Genomic DNA, 25,191 nt, shown 5'->3' on the forward strand with positions numbered 1-25,191 from the left:
AAGGTTGAGTAAGTATTGACAGTTACACTGTGGAACATTATACATGGCAATAGAAGTTTCCAAAGGATGGCTGGAGGGGCAGTGTCTGGATTGAAGACATTTGGGCTGGTTCACTGCATTTAATGTGAATTTGTTACCAATATTTAAAAATCTGGAGATTGCACATTTCAAAAATTCAGACTTCTTGCTTTTCTTGAAAACTCAAATTTGGCAACTCTGGGCCAACATTTCCAAACGGCAGTAGTTAGTTTGTGGTTGGGTAACATCTGATGCCATTAGATGGAACATCTCCAGTTTTCTGCAGATCCAACTGGATCCATTTAACTCATTTATGTTATCTTCCTAACCCCTGTAGGCATTTGAGTTGTGATCCTGGTGTTAAAAGAATGGGACAGATTTGCAAGGAAGTCCATTTGATACTCTGTTAGTTAAAAACAAGCTGGGGGAAAAAACACAACAAGCTGCAGAGCAATATGCATAATACGGACTCATTTCCATAAAACAACACTGGCTGGGCGCAATGGCTCACGCCTATAATCCCAGCACTTTGGGAGGCCGAGGAGGGCAGATCACTTGAGGTCAGGAGTTTGAGACCAGCCTGGTCAAAATGGCAAAACTAAAATACTATAATAAAATTTTTAGTCTCCACTACAAATATGAAAATTAGCCAGGTATGGTTGCGGGTGCCTGTAGTCCCAGCTACTCGGGAGGCTGAACTTGGGAAGTGGAGGTTGCAGTGAGCAGTGCCATTGGGCCACTGCACTTTAGCCTGGGCAAGAGTGGGTGAGACTCTGTCTCACAAAAACAAAACAAAATTATACGTACACGCATAGGGAAACAGTATAGAAGTATAATACCAAGCATGGCAAGCAGAGGGACATCTTCTAATTTTGTTGACATGTTTATGCTTACATACTGTTTCCGGTTTTTAAGCTAAAAAGTCTCCCAGGTGATCCAGATTTTCTGCCATGTTTAGGAACTAGTGGTCCAAAGCAGGGCCTCTTGTGCAGTGTCTGTGTGGGTGGAGGGAGCACTAAGAATCTGCATGTTTAACAAACAACCTGTGGGCTTTGAAAAGGTGATTTGAAATCACATTTTGGTTAACAATGGGCAGAGGCAGGTTCTGAGGGAAAGGTCTCTCTTCTTTGATATCTCTTTGAGAGCGATCTTTGCCTTAGGTCTTCCAGAGAGGGGAAAAAAGTAAGACCTCAGAAACTCGGTATTTTACACTGACCTAAAAGCTGTATGACTCAGAAGAGCCTGACTCACTCAGCCTCAGTCTTTCTATTATTTCTTAAAGCATCTAAGACCCCACGCTTTCTCAGTGAAGTGGCTTGTAGCTACCAATTACCAGCAATTGTCTCCTCCAAAGGCACCAATTCTAACAGCAATTCACTTGGGTACAATTGTGTGGTTTGGAGTAAGAGCAGCAGTGAGGCAAGGAACTTAAATCTGTTCCTGGCTCCAAAAGTGCTTTATGATACTTGTCCTTTGTCCATCTTAGTCTCTGTGTCTAAAATTAGCACCAACATCCTTCCCAGGCATGACTGAGATGGATGAAGGTTATAAGGGTAGAAGCTCTCTTTCTGGTCAGCTCTTACAGTGCCTAGAACAGAACTGCAGGAATGCATACTTTTTAGAATCTTTATGACCCCAATTAAGTAAACCCTATTAAGGCTCATCTTCCTATTTCCCCTCTCTCTGTTTCCCTATTTGAGGAGGGGTAAGTATCAGAAAGAGAGAACCTGAACTGAACAGAAGGAAACAGAAGTTCCACGTCAACTCACTACCTGTCAGTCAGCCTTGGTATCAGGGGTGCCCACCTCCCACCCCTGCCTTGCTGGCGGAACCGAGAAACTGGGAAAAAAACAAACAAACAAAAAAACAACTGTTGTAGCTTGGAGAGAATTAATAGAACTAGGATTCCATGGATGTGAAAGTCTTCCTGAATATGCTAAATAAACCAAGTTAGATAACAGTGCAGTTTGTAAAGACACTTTTTTCCCACGGTTTCTATCTTCCAGTTTGGGCAGAGGGCAGGAGAGGCACAATTCTTGGAACTTGAATAAGGAACAGAAATTCCTAATTTAGCCTCAGAAGAGACATCTCTGAAAAATACTCTACCAGGAAAAACTGAAGTGTAAAATGATACCTCAAAGAAATCAATGCTGGAACCCATAGGATCATATGTTTCATGGATGTACTTCAAAACTATTTCTCAAAGCAATCTGTTGCATCAGTCTTTGGGCTAATGAAGGCTGCCAGTCACAGTTCCATCATGGAATGACTGGCATACTCTGTAATGATCTGTAATACTACAACTACATCAGAACTGCTCTGCCATACAGATAGTACCAGATGGTGACGTGATTATTGTATAAGGCCTCATACTATCCACCTGTCCTTGCAAAAACTCCCTTAGCAGACATGCACCTAGTTGACATGAAAGAACAATTTTGAAATGTGATTTGAAAGTGTTTTATATCTGGCCTACTTTGCTTTGAATTATTCTTTCATTTGCCAAAGAGCTCTTGCAAGGTACTGCACAATGGCTAGGCAATTATTATTATTAATGGTAAAAACTGCAATTACTTTTGCACCAACTTAATAATAAAGAGCTAAAGTCTAAGCTTCCAGTCTCCCAGCATCCCTCACACGATGGAGGGCAGCACCATTGAGTCTAATCATGCTTGAGACGGTGATTGCCTGATATGTATATTAAATACTATGCTGAAGAGACGGATCCTTTCAGTAGTGTTTTTTTCAAGCATGTTACATTTAGAATTAAGACCTGCCTAGAAAATAAGCTACTTAGTGCTGAAGAAACAAAAACTTGACAGGATTCCTAAGTCATCATTTATATGTAATATTCTTCCTACAACACTGGGTTTGGAAGGATAATAAATACATAAAAATAAAATTCTGCAGTTAACTAATAAAAAAGAGGTAATGCAATGTTGAATAATGAGAAACTGCTAATTGCGGTAGCTAACTCCAAGCCACTTTTTTTGTACTGCTCGGCCCATCATGGGGCATTCCTTACTTTGGAAGTAGATAAGAGCAAGTTGGAAGGCCAGAGTCAGGCAAGGCTGGCCAAATCCCACTTCTGCAGGCTGCTGCTCGAATCATCCTGGCCTGATAGATTCCCATATGCAGCACACTGCGATTCCCACACGCTTGGATCCGGTTGCCTGGACTATATCCAATGCTTCTGGGTAAGACTGAGTGCTCTGTAACTAATGGGCCTGGGGTGAAAATGATCCAAGGGTTGGAAACATCCTAAGCCATGTGATAACCTCTTTTTTTCCTTTATATCCCCCATAAGTTCTGATACAATACATTTAGAAGGGAACTCACTAAAGATTTGCTGAATGAAGAGAGGGATGGAAGGAAAAAGGAAGGAAGGAAGGGTTTATTTGGTGCAGATTCTTCAGCATTTTGTTTTCCCAGACTTCCTTCTTTTCCCCTCTTCTGGACCCACCTTTTTGCCATCTCACCGTTGACGAGCAGCTTCAGCTTAGAGGGTAAAGACAGGCATGATCGCGACTGGCCACCATACTGGCCGGTTCTCTCTGTTAGCAGACTTTTGCAAAGGGTTTAGATGGAAAGGGTGGCTCTTCAGGTGGAAAACAAGTCGTGGGGGTCAGGTTCTGGGTGCCTGAAACTGCTCTTCCTTCACTCCACTGCGCCATGACTGGCTGCCCCCCGAAACTTCAGCTGAGCTGGCTTGTCAGGGCTCGCTAGGAACTGCTGAGCTGCATCTGTCCTCACTTGGCATGGCTTCCTCAGCCCCCTCCACATCTCAAGAACGTGGCCTTGGGCCCCCTCCTGCTCTGACCGTTTTTGCTTGCCTGGGTTTTTTCACTGTCTGCCATGCCCAGATCCCAGCTGTTCATTTGTACCTGACCTCTGACTGCTAGAACCTCTCCATTCTTATATCTCATGTAGTTTCAGGTCCCCAGCCAGGTTCTGGATGTTACCCAAGCCCCCTCCCCATTCTCTAGCTTCATTCTAGCCTACACTTTATGCTTTGCCTTAAGCTTTTCTGATACTAGCTCCTATTGCCATCTCTAGTCTTAATTCTGATAGTGGGACTGCTAGCTCCTCTTCTTTCAATAATAAAGGGCTAGCTGTAACTAGCTGTGGCTCTGTGATACCTAACGCCAGAGGAAGCTACTATATTCTATCATTAGTTTCCTTGTCTTTCTCAGTGACTAAAGCTAAGCCTCCTGAAGGTAGAGACAGCCATAGGAACCTTCACTTCTCAATAAAATGTTGATGAATGTTACAGAAAAAGGAACTCTCAAGAATGGCTGCATTTCACAACTCATCTCTCAAGTTTTACTCTGAAGTTACTAAAGCCTTCAGCGACCAGAATCTAATAAAGGTGAATCACCAAGTTTATAAATGAATGAATTCCTAATAAATTAAAAATATAAGGGATAGCATATGGGTAATAATGGGAAGGACTGTGCAGTTTGAAGTCACTCAGACCTGGGTCTGAATTCTGGCTCTTACAGCTAAGCCTTCAGCAAACCAGTTAACAGCTCCGAGCTTCGAAGTTTTATTATACAAAGGTGACAACCAGGTTCCTAAGAGGAACCTTCGTTTCCCACTTTGTAAAATGGTGATAAAGCTACCACTTTACCTCATGGACTGTCAAGATTTGAAAATAAGATAAAGTATGAGAAAAATTATTTTGTAAACCTTAAAGCACAATATAGGTATTAATGATTGCTATTATAAATTACATGTATCTTTGTTCTTATGGCATCTGAGTTAAAAACAACATAAAACCCTAACAGGAGATAAAGGTAATCTATTAGATATTTTTCTCTAATAGGTTGTTTTTATGCTGAGGCATGCCCCCACACTTATAAATTATGAAAACAGAATAATTATCTCTTACATTGCTTGAGTCAGGCTAGTCAGGAAGGCTGGTTACATAATTTATGGAGGACTTTTTCTAATCCTCTGCTACTCTCAAGAAAACAGTAGTTGGGATTACATATAGCAAAACCTTCTGAAATCATAAAAGGCATTGAGATACTTTTTAAAATTCCTCAAATTGGTCTGGCCTTAAAAGATTTTTACAACTCCCAGGACTGTTGGCTTCCGTGCAGCCCTTAAGCAGGGAGGCGGAGGCCCTGAGGCCACACTGCCACACTGGGCCTGGAGGCAGAGCCCCTGACAGCCTGGCATATCCTCTGAAAACTCTCTCCTTTCTAAGGTCATGTCTTCCCCATCTATAAAACATCCATTTATATGTATTTAGAAGAATAAAAGCCATTTTTTAGACAGTAGGGCCTGTTCTTCAGGATTCCAATTACGTAAATCTACAAGGATCCCCTTGAAAACAAGTGAAGGTTTTCTCCGAACCTTCTCTGGGGCAGACGCTAATGAATGCAATACTTTCATTGCTCCTGTAAGATTCACTTCAAGACTGCTGGCAAAGAAACTTTTCTTCCATGAGCACGAATTGGTTTCCTGTATTAAAAAATGAGGAAAATCATTCCATTGATATAAAAGCCACTTTGAGCAGGCTGGTCAGGAAATACAAAAGTAGAAATTCTCATTGCATCATCTTACTAATTGTATAGCACCCCAGTTGCAATAAACGTTACCAGCTGGCTTTTTGCATTTTTTTTTTCTACTATGCAATTTTAGTCTATTGAGTCCTATTAACCACAAATCATGTGAAAAGGTGCGGGAAAAATAGACTGAGAATGGCATAACAAGCATTTGCAGAACGATCAGTCCTGGTCCCAAGTGAAATTATAAGGGCAATAGATAGGCATAATGTAATAACACCAAGATACCATTTGAAAGGGACCCAAAGAACCCTTGTTTCCTGAAAGAAAAAGTGTAAAGATACTTGGTTAGGTTGAACATATGTATGCTGTGTTTTGGTATGACAATTGCTTTCACATAAAGAGACACTTTATAAAGTACCAAAAAAAATCATATTTTAAAAAACAAGCTCATAGTATTTTCACCATTTTACTGGTTTGGGATATTGAACATCAGTCTCTGAGTTTTTAAAGAAAACAAAACAAAACACCCGGAACAGGACTTTAAATTTTCTCTGTTCTATCCTTGTCCTTTTGATCAATAGTTTTTATCCCTAAAATAACTAAAGGCCTGATGAAAGACCCTAGAGAATGTTTTCGCTGTAGTAGAGAAACTCTTTAAGTCTGAGATGTAGCACATGAAGCAGCAGCACAGGGAAGTGAAGAAGACTGAAGGGAAAACAGGGGACCAGTGGAGAAACCCTGGGGGCAGCCTGGGAAGGCAGACTACACCCTGGACTTGAGCATCAGCTGAATTAGATACATGCAAATGTGAAGCTTGAAAAAAAACTGTACAAAAACAAAAATCACACCCTTCAAATGACAAACCAAGCAACCAATCAAACTGTCATTAAATTTTATCATTAAATAAGTAGCAAAAGGTAGGCACTATATAGCAACCTTCTGTGTCCATGGATGCAAATGAATGAATGGTCTTTAGGCTTGAATTTCATCTGGCTACTCAACTAGAGGAATCATCCGCTCAAGAAAGACTGATACAGAGAGCCCTGCTGTCTAAGATGCTCAGGGACACCGGGCTGATTCAGTCAGGGCCATGCTGGTACCTGCTGCTGCTGCTCTCTGCTCAGAGCATACAGTGGACATCCCTTTGTTCCTTTTAGACCAGTGATTCTCTTCTCATGGTAGCTCACAGGGAGGCATCTGCAGGCTCTGCCTTGCATCACACTCTGCTTTTCCAAAGAGACGCCAGGCCTGGGCCATTTTGTGAAGTTTAGTGAGATTGGGTTTAATCTATGGGAAGAAAGAATAACTTCAATTAGCAATATGAAAATGTAGGTAGCACACAGGCCGGGCGCGGTGACTCACACCTGTAATCCCAGCACTCTGGGAGGCCGAGGCAGGCGGATCACAAGGTCAGGAGTTTGAGACCAGCCAGGCCAATATGGTAAAACCCTGTCTCTACTAAAAATACAAAAAAAATTAGCCGGGTGTGGTGGTGCATGCCTATAATCCCAGCTACTCAGGAGGCTGAGGCAGAAGAATTGCTTGAACCTGGGAGGCGGAGGTTGTGGTGAGCCAAGATCGTGCCACTGCACTCCAGCCTGGGCGACAGAGTGAGACTCCGTCTCAAAAAAAAAAAAAAAAAAGAAAATGTAGGTAGCATACAAATATTTCCAAAGTCTGGCTGTTATAAACTGTTTAGATTTCTAACTTCTGGATTCAATAGAGATTACAGATTGTTTTAAGGATCAAAGGGGACTGAGAACTTTAAGTCTAGATTCCCAGCCCTTCAGCAATGGAGAAAAACTTTCTTCATATTTTTCTTTGTGAAACAAAGAGGTTTTAATGACGTAAAATCAGCTAGTTGAGTCAAAACATTAGTACCTGAAAACTCCATGCAAGAAAAGATTTTATATCTCTTAGCAGGGAAAGGTTAGCAAAAGAAAAGATTTTGGGCAGGGCGTGGTGGCTCATGCCTATAATCCCAGCACTTTGGGAGGCCAAGGTGGACAGATCACCTGAGGTCGGGAGTTCGAGACCAGCCTGACCAACATGGAGAAACCCTGTCTCTACTAAAAATACAAAATTAGCCGGGCGTGGTGGCGCATGCCTGTAATCCCAGCTACTTGGGAGGCTGAGGCAAGAGAATTGCTTGAACCCGGGAGGCAGAGGTTGCGGTGAGCCAAGATCGCACCATTGCACTCCAGCCTGCGCAACAACAGCAAAACTCCATCTCAAAAAACAAAAAAAAGGAAAGATTTTGGAAAGCAGCAACAGGGACATTCCTGTTATGTTCTCCATGTTCTCCTTCACTGAAGATTATAACAAGGACAGAAGTCCTTAATTTAAGCCATTCTATGCCTTTACTGCATTATCCACATTGTAGTTTGTAGGTTGCTGGGTAATTAGGGCCAAAGCATAATATAGAGATCCCCAAGCTTGGGTCCCTGTCTGATGATCCTCAAACCATAACTCAAGATCCTTGGGGATGGCCAGCTACAGTCACAGATCACCGTTTCCAGCAGGTACTATCAAGAAACTGGAAGTTGAGGCTCTGTATTGCAACAGTGAATTTGCTGTGCTTCTACCAACTTTCAGTAGCTTCAGAAAGAACTGCATGTTATGAAACCTAGAGCCAGCAGGCAATAGATATTCAGGATACATAAGTCTGTACATGTGTTAAGTTTTAAAATACAAAGCCATTATGTAGGTGACCTGACAGTTCAGTCTAAGCTCCATTTTGGATTTGAGCTGGAAAATGAAATGGGTGAGGCTTTATGTGAAACTTCCAATGCAGATTTTGCAAAACTGTCCTATTTTGGAAAGGACTAAGACAGATTACAGTTGCGTAGTAAAAGCCAGAAAAGAAAGAGAAGATAAACTTTGCTCCCTCCTGCTCCTGTTAGTCATTAATGTACCTGTTTTTCCTGCTCCAAGTGGTCTATGTCAGCTAATGGCAGCATAGAAGGTCTCCCGTGAGCACACTGGAATGGCAGCTGGCATGAGGACAGAGCTTCAATAAGGCGGCAACTTTCCTGTAAGCTCAGGCCATCATTAAACTTAATGGCCCCTAAATAAAAGAGAGAAACAAGAAGGTTATAGCGTATATAGTGGGAAACCAATGCTGACCTTGGGTCACTGCCAAATATTTGGAAAAAGTAACATGTTTCTTAGGCTTCTTTAATGAAGCTTTAATCCTGCTTGAAATTGGTGCTTATAGGCCGGGCACGGTGTCTCACGCCTGTAATCCCAGCACTTTGGGAGGCTGAGGCGGGCGGATCACGAGGTCAGTAGTTCAAGACCAGCCTGGCCAATATGGTGAAATCCCGCCTCTACTAAAAATACAAAAGTTAGCCGGGTGTGGTGGCACGTGCCTATAGTCCCAGCTACTTGGGAGGCTGAGGCAGAAGAATCACTTGAACCCAGGAGGCAGGGGTTGCAGTGAGCCGAGATCATGCCACTGCATTCCAGCCTGGGCAACAGAGCGAGACTCCGTTCTCAAAAAAAAAAAAAAAAAAAAAAGAGGGAAATAAATTAGTGCTTATGACCATGGATGAAACTAAGGCTTCAGGACTGCCCTTCTGTCTCTCAGCTTTTTCTTATGGAGTATTTGTCTTTCTAATCTCTGTAGGAGGCATTCCTTAACTTGTTAGGATCTTGCTTTCAGAGTTTTTCTCCAAGAGGCAAGAGCAGTATTTTTGCCTACTCTTTATGGGTTTGTGAAGTTGGGGTTATCTTTTTCCATGGATCGTCCAATAGCAATCTCTGATTGTTTCCTTACAATGTTCATTTTATTTGCTTCTTTTTTTCTAATTTCCATAATAATCTTCCTAATCTAAACTCGCATATTGTTATAACCTGCCTTTATGCATAATTTACCCAGTCAACAAATATTTATTAAGTATATACTTTGTATTGGGAGCTTTGTCAGGCAGTTAATGAGATGGATAATTTCCATCCTCATGGCGCTTATGGTCTAATGGGGAGACAAACATGAAGCAGATAATTACACAATAATTTAAATGATAAATATAGGTGCTATAACATACAGGATATGAATATATAACAGGAAGACCAAACCCAGTTTAGGAGCTTAAGGAAGGCTTTCCTGGCAAAGTAGTATTCAAACTGAGACTTTAGGTTAAGAAAGACGTGGCTAATTGAAGAAGGACAGAAGTGTTTCAGGTAGAGGAGAAGGCCAGTGCAGAGGCCCCGACGCTGACAGATGTTTAGCACACAGGAAGTAGAAGACCAAAAAAGCAGGCTGGGATGTAAAGAACAAGGTGGAGGGTGATATGACGTGACACTGGAGAGGCAGGCAGGGGCCAAATCACGAAGACCCTTGTGGGCCACAGGAAAAAATCACATTTCTATCCCAAGAGCAATGGGTCATCATTGACACATTTTAGTTAGAAGAACAACATGCTTGGAGGGATGTTTCAAAAAGATTCCTCTGGGTGCTGAGAGAAGAGTAGCTTGAAAGGGAGCCAGAGTGGATGTGAGGAACTAAGTAAGAGAACTCAACGTGGCAAAAATGAAAGAGGAGCCAGACAGACTGAATCAGACGGACTGAAGATTCATTTTGAAGGTGGCAATGATGACATTTGGTGATAGAGGAGTATGAGTCTGTTCTCACACTGCTATGAAGAAATGCCCAAGACTGGGTCATTTATAAAGGAAAGACCATTTAAATGACTCACAGTTCTGCATGGCTGGGGAGGCCTCAGAAAATTTACAATTATGGCGGAAGGCGAAGGAGAAGCAGGCACCTTCCTCACAGGGCCTCACCCAGCTCCCCATTTTCTATATTGTATCATATTACCCTGCTCAAGAACCCTCAACAGTGTTTGCTTTGGCAGCACATATAATAAAATTGGACTGATACGGAGAAGATTAGCATGGTCCGTGCACAAGGATGACATGCAAATTCATGAAGCATTCCATCTTCATTATTATTATTATTATTATTTTGAGATGGAGTCTCACTCTGTTACCCAGGCTGGAGTGCAGTGGTGTGATCTTGGCTCACTGCAACCTCCACCTCCTGGTTTCAAGTGATTCTCTTGCCTCAGCCTCCTGACTAGCTGGGATTACAGGTGCCCGCCACCACGCCTGGCTAATTTTTATGTTTTTAGTAGAGATGGGGTTTCACCATGTTGGCCAGGCTGGTCTCAAACTCCTGACCTCAGGTGATCCATCCGCCTTGGTCTCCCAAAGTGCTGGGATTACAGGCGTGAGCAACCGCGCCTGGGCGCATTCCATCTTTTTACAAAAACCCTAGAAGAAAACCTCAGAAATACCATTCTGGACATAGGCCTTGGCAAAGATTTCCTGGTAAAGACTCTAAAAGCAACTGCAATAAAACAAAAATTGACAAGTGAGACTTAATTAAACTAGAGAGCTTCTCCACAGCAAAAGAAACTATCAACAGAATAAACGGACAACTTACAGAATGGGAGAAAATATTTGCAAACTTCATCCAACAGAGGTCTAATATCCAGAATCTATATAAGGAACTAATATCCAGAATCTATAAGGAACTTAAATAAATTACAAGCAAAAACCAAAAAACCCTATTAAAAAATGGGCAAAGGACATGAACACACACTTCTCAAAAGAAGACATACACATGGCCAACAAGCATATAAAAAATGTTCTATGTCACTAATCATTAGAGAAATGCAAATCAAAATCACAGTGAGATACCATCTCACGCCAGTCAGAATGGCTAGTATTAAAAAGTTAAAAAATAACAGATGCTGGTGAGGCTGCAAAGAAAATGGAACACTTACACACTGCTGGTGGGAAATATAAATTAGTTCAGCCACTGTGGAAAACAGTTTAGAGATTTCTTAAAGAATTTAAAGCAAAACTACCATTCAACGCAGTAATCCCATTACTGGGAATATACCCAAAGAAACAGAAATCATTCTACCATAAAGACACATGCATGTGTTATGCTCACTGCAGCACTATTTACAATAGCAAAGACATGGAATCAACCTCAATGCTCATCAATGGTGGATTGGATAAAGAAAATGTGGTACATATACACCATGGAATACTATGTAGCCATAAAAAAGAACGAGATCATGTCCTTTGCAAAAACATAGACAGAGCTAGAGGCCATTATCCTAAGTGAATTAGAAAACCAAATACTGCATGTTCTTACTTAAAAGTGGGAGCCAAACATTGAATACACATAGAAACAAAGAAGGGGTAACAGACACCTGGGCCTACTTGAGGGTGGAAGGTGGGAGGTGGGTGAGGATCAAAACTACCCTCACTAATGGGTAACTCCTCTAGGAGTTATTCCTCCACTCATATAGGTCAGGCAGCACTACAGTCAAATTTTTGTGTTGGGATTTTGTTTTTGTAAAAGTGATTTTTAAAAATGTATATTCAGTTTCTTGATCTAAATTGTATTCTCCAAGAGTCAAGTAGTAAATGTACCCTCTGCCTCTTTCGTAATCCCGGCAGCCCTGCCAGGGCTCTGCATGCAGAGGTGTTTGATCACTGCTATGTTGAAGGGCTTACCATGGCAGGCTTGGGATGCCAACACCTTCTGGACAGTCAGTGGCAATGTCCCTTGGATGCCTCCTGTGGTCTGGAGTAGCTAATGCATAAACATGTTATTAACAGGAAAAGAAAATGGAACAACGAAGCCTTTTATGTGTGGTGCTTCTGTGTGAAACCCCAAAATAAAGGAAAAGCTTACCTCCACTTGTTCTCGGATAAATTCCTACAAAGCAAAAGGAAAATCGGCTTTAATCTACTGTTATGTTTTACTTGCCCTTTGATGGTTTACAAAATATCTCAATTTTCTTCTTTAAATCATGCCTCCTGAAGGAAAGAGTTCCAGCAATACAGCACTTGGGTACAAATTTATTTGTTGTAAGGCACTTTGAATATGAAAAAACCAAGCAACTGAATAGAATTCTTACTGAACACAGAATATATTTAGCTACTGAGACTTCCTCCAGAGATAGCTTCTCAACTAATGAGGTTATGTAGCTGGTGAGAGTAGCCTTGATGATTCAACCAATTCAAAACATCAGGAAGGCTTCTCACTAAAAGGCTGTCTGTGTGTGTAATCTTAGCCAGAACAAGTGTAATATTACACACAAACTGAGAATAAATACACAACAACCATCAACACAACCACTGTTCAGTATAACACTTGCTTAAATATCATAAACATAAGTAAACAGTCACTTTGGTTCCCACGGGCTTTTTGGGGACAATTCCATTTAGGTCAGAAAGTTTGTTTTCTGAGGCCCTTTGTTGAGAAATTTCTCCTCCCTTGCACGTCTCTGTCTCTGGGGTAACCTTTTCAATAGTTATATCCCTGTGGCTATTAATATTTACAAAAGAATTTTAAAGAAATTTAAAGCAGACACTATTTCATGCTACCAATTTGTTTAACCTCTGGAGGTAAAAAGAAAAAAACCTGTTGCACATTTAATGATTTCTTTATGAGAAAATCATTTCTTTACTCCTGGAAAAGGCTATGTGTAAATCTGCTCCTAAGATTACAATATGGTACATTTTCTTTTAAAACCAGACTCAGGAAATTCTCTTCCCTCCTTCATCTATACTCTAGTCTGCCATGCCTATAAATGAGCACAGTTACCAAGAGCTAGGTAGTAGATACTATATTACATATAATTTAAAAATCACGTTTTCCCAAACAAACCTAAACAGAAAGATGGTCTCATAAGACTCAATCCACGAACAAAGCTTAGTGTGGATGGAGAGCAAACATTCTTGTGTTTGTACATCTGGGACGGTAAAACAGCTGTTTGCAAGCTTAGTGAAGGGGTGATGGGTCTCATCTCAGTCCATTTTGTATTCCAATGGTCTGTTTAATGCTGGATAATTTAATATTTTTATTTTATTTATTTATTTAGTTAGTTAGTTAGTTACTGATTTTGAGATGGAGTTTCGCTCTTGTTGCCCAGGCTGGAGGGAATGGCATGATCTTGGCTCACCGCAACCTCTGCCTTCTGGGTTCAAGCGATTCTCCTGCCTCAGCCTCCTGAGTAGCTGGGATTACAACCATGCACCACCACGCCTGGCTAATTTTGTATCTTTAGTAGAGACAGGGTTTCTCCAGGTTGGTCAGGCTGGTCTCGAACTCCCGACCTCAGATGATCTGCCTGCCTCAGCCTCCCAAAGTGCTGGGATTACAGTTGTGAGCCACTGCACCTGGCTGTATTTATTTATTATTTTTAATTTTTTGAGACGGAGTCTCGTTGTTGCCCAGGCTGGAGTGCGATGGCGCGATCTCGGCTCACTGCAGCCTCCACCTCCTCACCAGGCTAGAAGATAGAGCTTTATAGAAGGATGTATTAATGATCTTTCAACTGCTAGGATTCAAGTAGCTACCTCCTCAAAACACCAAAACTGTTCCAGCTTCTTCCAGAATCACACAAAATCTCTCCTGATCAGCTTGACGTAGGATAATCAAGATTTTCTGAAACCAGAGGTTTGTTTCCATTTGAAGCAAACTCCTTAACGGTAGTCTTTTAAGTTCCTTCAGGAAAAGTTTTTCTCATAATTTTCTGATTACATATTTAGGGATTGAATTACAATAAAAGACTCTAACAGATCCTATCTTTTGGATTTAGGACAATTTGGAGCAGGGGTCTTAGAGAAAGTATGTCTGTGGGGAGGAAAGAGCTTTGCTGGAAGCAGAGCAAACTCTGTCTGATCCAAAGGCGATTCTGGAAAGGGCAAAGCCAAAATTACCCAAGAGCTGACTGACAGCTGCTCTTCTTCTTGAATGTTTCCCCCTTGGCCTGCAAACGTGCTTAGGTCTTTTTTGTCTTAAAGCAAACAAACACCTTTCCTCAGCCTTGAATCCCACCCCACACTTCCCAACCACCTCTAAGCTTTAGCTCTCACCCCATCTCTCTTTTACTGTGTGTAGCCAAAGTTCTTGAAACAGTTGTCTACTTAGCTTCACTTCCTCCTGCTTCACGCGCTCCTGACTCACTGCACTCTATCTTCTGCCCCACCTCATCCCCAGGAAATGATTCCACAAGACAACTAATGTCCTCATGACAGTCAAGTCCAACGTTTCAGGCTCTACTTCATAGCCGTTATTGACCATTCCCTCCTTGCTTAACTTTCCTTAGTTTTGGCAATATTACTTTTTCCTGGTTTTCCTCCTCCCTCTCTAACCAAGTATTTTCAGCCATCCTTAGAATTTCCTCTTTTCAGCAGAGCTTTCCAGAACTTTGCCAAAGCATATGCACCCTGGATGCTGATGTTCCACAGGCTCCACTCTTTTCTCTCTTCCTTTTCACTCTCCATATTCTCCCTGGACAACCTCGCTTCCTCAAGGCCCTTCTCCAGCTTCTGATACTATCAATATATATATACCGTTAACTCTCAGATAGATATGTACAGCCCAGATTTCTTTTCCAAATACCAGATCTTTTAAGTCTGCCTATCCACCGGGCATTCCACCTGAAGGCACATTCAATGCATCTAAACCCAGCTTCATGATGGAACTCCTAGGCAGGTTTGTTGCTCCTCATCTGTGTCCCTTCTCTGTCAATGGCACCACCATCCTTCCAGCCACCCATGCTACAACCCTCAGAATCACTGTTGCTTTTGTTTTCTCCTTTATTCCTTTCACATTTGATTGCTCACCAAGTCCTCTTGCTTCTGCCTCCCAAATTCTGTCTCAAATATGTCACTCCTCTCTACTCCCTCTGCTGCTGACTCAGTCCAATCCTCATCTTCTCTTACCTGAACCACTGCAATAACCCTTCAGCTGCTCTCCCTGACTCAAATCTTCCCACATCAATCTATCCCCCAATTTATCTACTACATCTATCCTCTAATTTTAGATTTTACTGTTTTAGATATTACTAAAGCACTTCAGACTTCTAGACAAGGTGGATGTGGATTTGCCTGTGCTCCAAATAAAGAAAGCTAGCGATAAAGGAGTAGGAACAATCATGAAAAAAGCAGGACACCATGAAAAAGGAAGAGTGAGATTTGGGGGAAAAAACACAACTTCTGGAAACAAAAAATATAGTCATTGAAATTAAAAATTTAGTCACTGAAATAAAAAATTCAGTAGATAAGCTAAACACATAACTAAACAGAAGATGAAGAGATACTTTAGTTCACTGGAAGATAAGTGAGGAGATTTCACAGAATGTATTACAGAGAGAGAAAGCAATGGGAAATATGGAAGAGAGTTGAAGAGGCATGCAGAGTAGAAAGATAAGGCCCAGTAGATATCTGACAAAATTTCCAAGAGACAAGAGAGAGAATGGGAAAGAAATGTTTGAGGTGGTAATGACTGCATACTTTCCAAACTGAAGAAGCATAGTGAATCTCCAGAAGGAAATGAAAATAAATCCATACAAAGATACATCATAGGGAAATTGCAGAACACCAAAGACAAAGTGAACCATCGTAAAATCAACCAGAGGGAAAATCAGATTACCTACAGAGTAATAATTGGATTGACAAAGGACTTCAATGGCTAAAACAGAAAGTCAGTCTGGGTGTGGTGGCTCACACCTGTAATCCCAGCACTTTGGGAGGCCACGGCAGGCGGATCACCTGAGGTCAGGAGTTTGAGACCAGCCTGGCCAACATGGTGAAACCCCATCTCTACTAAAGATACAAAAATTAGCTGGGTGTGGTGGTGGGCACCTGTAATCCCAGCTACTTCGTAGGCTTAGGCAGAAGAATCGCTTGAACCTGGGAGGTGGAGGTTGCAGTGAGCTGAGATCACCCCATTGCACTCTAGCCTGGGTTACAGAGTGAGACTGTCTCAAAAAATAAAATAAAATAAAATAAATGTAATAGAAAGTCAAAAGTAGTGAAATATTTTCAAAATGCGGGGGGGATAACTGGCGATGTGAAATTCTGTTTTTAGCTAGATAATCATGCAAGTATGAAGGCAAAATAAAGATACTTTAAAAGACAGCTTATCATTCATGGACTTTTTTTTTTTTTTTTTTTTTTTTGAGACAGAGTTTCACTCTTGTCACCCAGGCTGGAGTGCAATGGCATGATCTCAGCTCATTGCAACCTCCGCCTCCTGGGTTCAAGTGATTCTCCTGCCTCAGCCTCCCGAGTAGCTGGAATTACAAGCACCCGCCACCACGCCCAACTAATTTTTGTATTTTTGGTAGAGACAGGGTTTCACCACGTTGGCCAGGCTGGTCTCAAACTCCTGACCTCAGGTGATCTGCCCGCCTTGGCCTCCCAAAGTGCTGGGATTACAGGCGTGAGCCACCATGCCTGGCCCACGGACTCTTACTAAAATAACTTCTATTTATTTTTATATTTTTGTATTTTTTGTCTCAAGATCTGTTTGTGGATAAAAGATCTTGTAAGAGATTTACTTCAGTAAAAAAAAAAAAAAAACAGAACACAAAAGAACACAGAATAAGTAGGATGCAAGAGGCAATGGTGAACAAAGACTCTGGTGAACACTTTTTTTAATCTAAATAAAGATTGACTATAAAATAAATGACCACCAGGGAATTAAAAACAAGGTGGAATTAAAGTACTAGATAGCAAAATGGAAGATGGGAGGAGGGTGATGAGAGATGAACGGTTTGTAAGATTTTGGTACAGTTAGGAAGAGGATAGAGAAATGAATTACTTTTAAACTTTGATAAGTATGCACGCTAAAAGTTAAGGCTAATCTCTAAAAGGATATAAGTGGAATATATAACTTCTAAACGAGTAAAGCAAAAAAAAAAAAAAAAGAGAGAAATACAGAAAACTATAATAGAAAACAGGAAAGGAGAGGAAAAAGACAATAAAGACAAAATAAATGATATTTGCTATAAAAAAAGAAACATATAAGTAATCAAAGTAAAAAGTAATAGTTCTCTCTAATACCTCCAATGCCACATCCCAGCAGTAGCTTTCCAGACCTTTACCAAAACATATATGTAAAGTGATCATATTTGGAATGCAATCTAAAATGAACCTTACTCTCCTGCTTAAAATTTTTCACTGGCTGCCTATAGGATAAAATGCAAACTACTTAGTAGAATATGCTAAATTATTTTATGATTTGACCTTGACAACCCATCTAGCCAACTCCCATCCAGTCAAAGATCCAAGTATAACTTCTGATTTCTCCCCCAATTTTTTTTTTTTTTTTTGAGATGGAGTCTTACTGTGTCACCCAGGCTGGAGTGCAGTGCAGTGATCTTGGATCACTGCAACCTCCGCCTCCCGGGTTCAAGCAATTCTCATGCCTCAGCCTCCCAAGTAGCTGGGATTACAGGCACATACCATCATGCCTGGCTAATTTTTTTTATTTTTAGTAGAGACGGGGTCTCATCATGTTGGCCAGGCTGGTCTCGAACTCCTGACCGCAAATGATCTGCCCGCCTTGGCTTCCCAAGATGCTGGGATTACAGGCGTGAGCCACTGCACCTGGCCTGATTTCCCCAAATCGTAACTACCAATAGCCTACCGTTGATCAGAAGTGTTACCAATAATATAAACAGTTGATTAACACATATTTTGTGTGTTGTATATATTACACACTGTATTCTTATAATTAAGTAAGCTAGAGAAAAGAAAATGTTGGCCAGGCGTAGTGGCTCATGCCTGTAATCCCAGCACTTTGGGAGGCCAAGGCAGGTGGATCATTTGAGGTCAGGAGTTCAAGACCAGCTTGGCCAACATGGTGAGACCCCATCTCTACTAAAAATACAAAAATTAGCCGGGGCGTGATTGTGTGCACCTGTAATCCCAGCTACTTGGGAGGCTGAGGTAGGAGAATCACTTTAACCCAGGAGGTGGAGGTTGCAGTGAGCCGAGATTGTGCCATTGCACTCCAGCCTGGGCATTGCAAAAAAAAAAAAAAAAAAAAAAAAAAGAAAAAGAAAATGTTAAGGAAATTGTAAGAAACAGAAAATATATTTATTATTCATTAAGTGGAAATGAATCATCATAAAGGTCTTCACCCTCATCATTTTCACGTTGAATAGGCTAAGGAGGAGGAAGAAGAGGAAAGGTTGGTCTTGCTGTCTCAGGAGTGGCAGAGGTGGAAGAAAATCTGCATATAAGTGTACCTGTGCAGTTCAGACCCAAGTTGTCCCAGGGGCAACGGTAGATCTTAATTTGAGCCATATCTATTGATAGTTCCCTAAACACAGGATGTGTCTCAAGTCTCTGATATGTATTCCTCTGTCTAGAATGCCCTTCTCCCCTCTTCTGTACTCAGCACTTTCCCACTATTCTTTTTTGCTTTTTTTTTTTTTTTTTTGAAATAGAGTTTCACTCTTGTTGCCCAGGCTGGAGTACGATGGCACAATCTTGGCTCAATGCAACCTCCGCCTCCCAGGTTCAAGCCATTCTCCTGCCTCAGCCTCCTGAGTAGCTGGGATTATAGGCATGCACCACCACGCCTGGCTAATTTTCTACTTTTAGTAGAGATGGGGTTTTTCCATGCTTGTCAGGCTGGTCTCGAACTCCCGACCTCAGGTGAACCACCCACCACAGCCTCCCAAAGTGCTGGCATTACAGATGTGAGCCACCATTCCTGGCCTAGTTTCCCACTATTCTGTAAGACTTTTCTGGCTGTGTGCAGTGGCTCATGCCTGTAATGCCAGGGGTTTGGGAAGCCAACGCAGGGGGATTGCTTGAGGCCAGAAGTTCAGGACCAGCCTGGGCAACATAGCGAGACCCCCATCTCGACAAAAAAAAAAAAAGGAAAAAATTAGCCGGGCATGGTGGTGCGTGTCTGTAGTCCGAGTTACTTGGGAGGCTGAGGCAGGAAGACTGCTTGTGCCCAGGAGATCAAGGCTACAGTGAGCTATGATTGCACCACTGCACTCCAGCTTGGGCAACAGAATGAGACCTGGTCTCTCAAAAGTAAAAACTTTTCTTAAGAAAACAGCTTTTCTGTGACATTTTCATTGACTTCACCTCCCCAGGCACAGAAGTCATTCTGTGTTTCCATAACACTTCTGAAAAACTATCTTGGTGCATTCTAGACTCTTAGTTTTCATTACCGTTATCATATTGGGAAGAAAGCAAAACGCATACCTCTACTAGCCAAAGTTCACTGACTATAATTCTTTAAATGCCCTTCTTCCTTATTTTGAGCTAATTCATCTCTGAATTTCTAGCTCCTGGCACACAGCAGGTAAATACCATGAATACTTGTTGAAGAAAAGATGAATTCAGAGAATCTACAGACAAAATATGAGGTTACCATCACTCAGCAATTTCCTTAACGTCTGCAGCTGTGTCTTACCTCCACAATACTCTTGGTCACAGTAGATCTTCCTCTCCGAAGTTCATTGGCTTCTCTTTCCACAAAACATAGTGGTACTTTTCCCACAAGGACCAGAGAATCACTACTGTCTGGAAATACAAATTCAAGGCCCAGATCTTCCAGATTTTTGTGGTAACACCTAAAGAGATAACCTCAAATGTAAAAAAAAAAAAAGAGTGCTACTTCATTTGCACTTCAGTACTGGTTCCAAATACTACTTAATAGTTTTTCAGAAGCTGCCACAGGGCTTAACAACTGTATTGTTTTTCTCACACTTATGTGTGGGTGTTTGGGATTTTTTATCAAATTTCCTTTTTGAATTATAGTAACCTTTATTGTTTTTCTCTTTTCCATTGAGAATCAATCTGTGTCTAAGTCTTGTTTCTAAGTGTGTTTTCTTCATTGAGGAACTGCTAACTTCTGGCTGCTGGCACTTAACGGAGTCTGGCATGAAGAAAAGGTCTGAGAGTGATTGGAATCAGCATTAAAGCAGGGAGGTAATTAACAGCCCAAGGAATTGAGAAGTCCTGACTAACGGGATGTAAGTAAATAGATCTGTCTCTAATATAAATTATGTCATAGGGAAAAAAAGATTTACTGGCAGTATCATATTCCCAAACCTGAAACATATTGGGAGAAATATCTCTTTTTGATTTTCAACAATTTGTGCTGCCTAGAAGAGGAAAAATATCCTATCTTGTGACTCACTATATGATTCGCCCCTTCCTTACATCCCAATGTTTTACTTTCTTCCCATTATGATTACGGTAATGCAAACTAAGAGTCTAGAATGCACCAAAGCAAAGCAGAATGGGACCAATTACTGCAGAAACTTTGCTTTCACAAAGCATGGCATAAACACAGACTGTTCCAAGAAATGAGAAGAGTGTTCTAAGCCAACTGCTGGAAAAAATTATCAGGGAAACTCTATCCTATACTCCTCAGCTGGGATACAGTGGAAAGAATAGTCTGGGTGCAGTGGCTCACGCCTGTAATCCCAGCACTTTGGGAGGCCAAAGTGGGAGGATCGCTTGAGCCTAGGAGTTCAGACCAGCCTGGGTAACATGGCGAAAACCCATCTCTACCAAAAAATTACAAAAATTAGTCCAGCATGGTGGTGCTCACCTGTAGTTCCAGCTACTTGGGAGGCTGAAGTGGGAGGACTGCTTGAGTCTGGAAGATGGAGGTTGCAGTGAGCAGAGATTCTGCCACTGCACTCCAGCCTGGACAACAGAGTGAGACCATGTCTCACAAAATAAATATTTTAATGGATGATTGGACGTAGAAAAAAATATATTTTAAAAAAGGAAACAAACAGCCTGTGGAGTCAGAGGACCTGCCTTTGAGTGCCTGCTCCACTACTTAATAACTGCTATGACCTTAGACAAATCTTGTAACCTCTCTTGGTCTCATCTGAGAAATGGGACAATAGTTATGCTTATTCCTCACAGAATTATTGTGAGAATTGATACCATCAACATCACATTCTCATGGTGGTACTGACCATAATAGTCTCCTTTGTTCCTCTGTCACTGTTATCTCTAGTGGAGGAATTAGAGTAGAAGACAGTAATTTTTTCCGACCAGAGCCTTGTGCCTGTTGCTTCTCGTAGGAATCTATTGGCAGAAAGATGAATGGGTTAAGAGTAGGAAGGGAAGTCTTCTAGATTCAGATAAAAATAAAGCACAGCCTTGAGATAATCATTCTAATGCAAAGCAGAATGTTTAATGTTCAGTTTTAGATTTTGGATTTCCATTTTTAAAGTCAAACTAATAAATATTCAGCCTATTAACAATTTTGGTAGTATGTTTCAAAATAAGAAATATAAGACTTGCATCTTACGTTCAGATGAACAAGGCAATGTTCCTGTAGTTAATAAATGTTGTTTTGATGACAGAGGTGAATAATGTGGATTGCCAGGAACATATGTGGGTTTACCACACAGTCTTACGGCTCCAGAAGGCTTCCCTTTCCTTGAGCAGGGTCTCCCAGTCTCTGGAGAGAATTAGTACTATTCTCAAATGGTGCAGGGCCTGTAGAGGTAAGTTTTTCTAACACTGTTTTTAATATATCTTTCCCAACTCTTAGGCCGTCATTTTATAAGGAAAAGTGAAAACAGTAGTAATATCATTGCCATTCTAGTCCATGAAGCACTCCTTAGGTCCTTGCCTAACTCTTTGACATTACTCATTGGCCACAGGAGTAAAGACTTTCCTGGTATTTTACCACTTGGTGAACACACTGCCTCATGATGAGGAAAAGGGTAGCAAAAAAAAATTTAAAAAGCATATATTGCTTTGGAAAGATAGATTTAAAAACCAGAGATATTGGTTGTCTCTGGGGAGAGAAACTAGGAGGGGTGGGGACAAGGATAGAAAGGAGACATTATTATATTCCCTTTTGTGCCTTTCAGAATTGGATCTATTTGATTATACTGCATATTCAAAAGCAAACTAAATTTTAAAATCAAAACAGCATACTGGGCCTTCTGAGCTGCCACTGGTCTCTGCCTGATGGAGTGTGGGAAGGCATGCCAAGATCACTGGGCATATGGACGGGCAGATCTTTGTGCTGGATGTCAGAGTAAGCAGCCTATCCTCGGGTACCTCTGGGTTGTTCATAACATCTGGCAAATATGCCTCTGACCACATAAATAAGACCCACATCTTTCAATTAGTGAACTACCACATTCTTTCAGTTATAACACAGGCCAAACTGCAGGACTTTAGTTTAATTTTTGAACATACAGTACAAAGTGTGCTTTCTCACAACAGTTGCAGTTACAAAAGCTCTTTGAGGTGTACTGATTCTGCTGGGAGTCTCAAATTTTCCTGGCTGCAAACAGATCCTTACCAATGATAAGCTGCTCCAGACGTATACGCTCATGGGCAGCATGCTGATCCACCAGCACGAGCAGGTTCCCACCTAAATGAGCAAGGATTGTGAACTTTCAGATTCTCAGAGCAAGATGACAACCATCATGTGTGTTGAGGACAGAGAAGGCTTAATTCAAACTATCTAACAACAGCATAAGACAAAACATTCTGAGTATTAACAATTGTACCTTTTATTTCCTAAAACATGAAATTATGGGGAAAATGATAGCAAACTTATCCCATAAGTTTGGATCCCAGATCCAATTCTGAAAGGCACAAAAGGGAATATAAGAAAGTCTCCTTTATACCCTTGCCCCCACCCCTTCTGGTTTCTCTCCCCAGAGATTACCAGTATTACTAATTTTTATCCTATAAGTTTATTATTTTCCCCATAATTTCATTTTTTGGGAAACAAAAGGTAAACTAAGAAACTCTTTAGTTCACCAGTATCTCATTTAGAAAGCAGAGTCAGGGCTGGGTGCGGTGGCTCACGCCTGTAATCCCAGCACATTGGGAGGCTGAGGCGGGCGGATCATGAGGTCAAGAAATCGAGACCATCCTGGCCAACATGGTGAAATCCTGTCTCTACTAAAAATACAAAAATTAGCTGGGCGTGGTGGCACATGCCTGTAGTCCCAGCTACTCGGGAGGCTGAGGCAGGAGAATCGCTTGAACCCAGGAGGTGTAGGTTGCAGTGAGCCGAGATTGCACCACTGCACTCCAGCCTGGCGACAGAGTAAGACTCCATCTTAAAAAAAAAAAAAAAAGTCAAAGTGGCATTTCCTCAAGTTTGAAGCTTGAATATATAATTCTTATGTTTAAATACTGATTTTGCCTTCTTAATTCAACTTTAATATGATAAAGGATCATTAAACAACACATTGTTATAATCAGCTAACCTTGGTGTACAAGCTACTTAGAAACCCACAAAGAATGTACTTTCAGTGCACTTTAGATCACAAGCCAGTGAACGTTTTCTGAAGGGCCAGATCATAAATATTTTAGGCTCTTTGGGCCACACGATTTCTGTCATGACTACTCAACAATTCTTTTTGAGCCAAAGCAGCCATAGACAATATGTGAATATCATAGCTGTGTTTCAATAAAACTTTATTTATGGACACTGAAATACTAATTTCATATAATTTTAATGTGTCAAGAAATAGTCTTCTTTTTTTTCCCCAACCATTAAAAAATGTAAAAACCATTCTCATCTCCCTGGCTGTACAGAAAGAGGTGATGCCCAGATAACCCTCGGGCTGTGTTTGTCCTGCCTTAGACTTGGGCTTCTCAAACGTTCATACCACATACCACCTGGGGATCTTATTAAAACACAGATTCTGGCTGGGCCTGTGGCTCATGCCTGTAATCCCAACACTTTGGGAGGCCGAGGAGGGCAGATCACTTGAGGTCAGGAATTCAAGATCAGCTGACCAACATGGTGAAACCCTGTCTCTACTAAAAATACAAAAATTAGCCAGGTGTGGTGGCAGGCGCCTGTAGTCCGAGCTACTTGGGAGGCTGAGGCAGAAGAATTCCTTGAACTCGGGAGGGGGAGACTGCAGTGAGCCGAGATTGCACCACTGCAATCCCACCTGGGCGACAGAGCAAGTCTCCATCTCAAAAAAAAAAAAAAAAAAAAGTAAAGAAAAAAAGAGAAATTTCAACAGATCCATTTTGCTTCTTTCAACATCTGCAGATTTTGTAGTTACACCCATCTTGAGTATCATTAGTAAAGATTCTGACATCTCAAAAACAACAAAGAATTCCAGATAACGAAAACTTAAAAGAAAAAAAAAAATTGGCCGGGCGCATTGGCTCACGCCTGTGATCCCAGCACTTTGGGAGGCCGAGGCGGGCGGATCACCTGAGATCGGGAGTTCGAGACCAGCCTGGCCAACATGGAGAAACCCCATCTCTACTAAAAATACAAAATTAGCTGAGCGTGGGTGGCGGGTGCCTATAATTCCAGCTACTTGGAAGGCTGAGGCGGGTGAACCGCTTGAACCCAGGAGGCGGAGGTTGCAGTGAGCCGAGATTGCACCATTGCACTCCAGCCTGGGCAACAAGAGTGAAACTTCGTCTCAAAAACAACAACAACAACAACAACAACAAACTATTACTTTTCTAGAAATAGTAAAACTATAGGAATTTGATCTTCACAAATTCTATATTCATGATAATTCTGACAGAACTTTAGGTTAATTTGCCTTTGATCTACTATGACATTTACTAAACAAGGTAAAGGGAATATTTTGAAATACATAGAGAATAAATGCTCTAAAACTTTAGAAGCACTTGCCTGCAGGTACTATCAAGCTGGAGCCAGCCCTCCACTGCTGCTCAGGGCTCAGCCACTCAGGCCTTTTCAGGGACTTTATCCCATCAGGCATCCCTTATAAATGTGCTCAAGATTCTCCCATTAAAAAAAAAAAAGGTCCTCTGTCACCCTCACCCTTTGTAGTCCCTCTTCCATGTCACGGGCACATTTCTGAGTATCTCC

General features: G+C 41.4%; 1 protein-coding gene and 1 non-coding gene across 11 annotated transcripts in view; one reads left to right on the top strand and one right to left on the bottom strand.

The window, feature by feature from the left end:
* Positions 1–5,984: 5,984 nt before the first annotated feature.
* MLH3 (mutL homolog 3) overlaps positions 5,985–25,191 on the bottom strand; it is a 35,910-nt gene continuing 16,703 nt past the window's right edge. For 6 of the 10 annotated variants that reach the window (XM_054529624.2, XM_054529627.2, XM_063715126.1 and 3 more), the window contains 7 exons: positions 22,666–22,737; positions 21,317–21,428; positions 19,792–19,951; positions 12,250–12,273; positions 12,069–12,147; positions 8,450–8,601; positions 5,985–6,821 (listed from right to left, as the gene is read on the bottom strand). In XM_054529624.2, the coding sequence (XP_054385599.2) occupies positions 6,708–6,821; positions 8,450–8,601; positions 12,069–12,147; positions 12,250–12,273; positions 19,792–19,951; positions 21,317–21,428; positions 22,666–22,737 (713 nt within the window). In that variant the 3' untranslated portion in view covers positions 5,985–6,707. 10 annotated transcript variants of the gene reach the window in all.
* Positions 10,375–10,481, top strand: LOC112128984 (U6 spliceosomal RNA). The gene has a single exon (XR_002911413.1). It is a non-coding gene; the product is annotated as a U6 spliceosomal RNA (small nuclear RNA).

The sequence above is a fragment of the Pongo abelii genome, chromosome 15 (assembly GCF_028885655.2).
Source record: "Pongo abelii isolate AG06213 chromosome 15, NHGRI_mPonAbe1-v2.0_pri, whole genome shotgun sequence".
NCBI lineage: Eukaryota > Metazoa > Chordata > Mammalia > Primates > Hominidae > Pongo > Pongo abelii.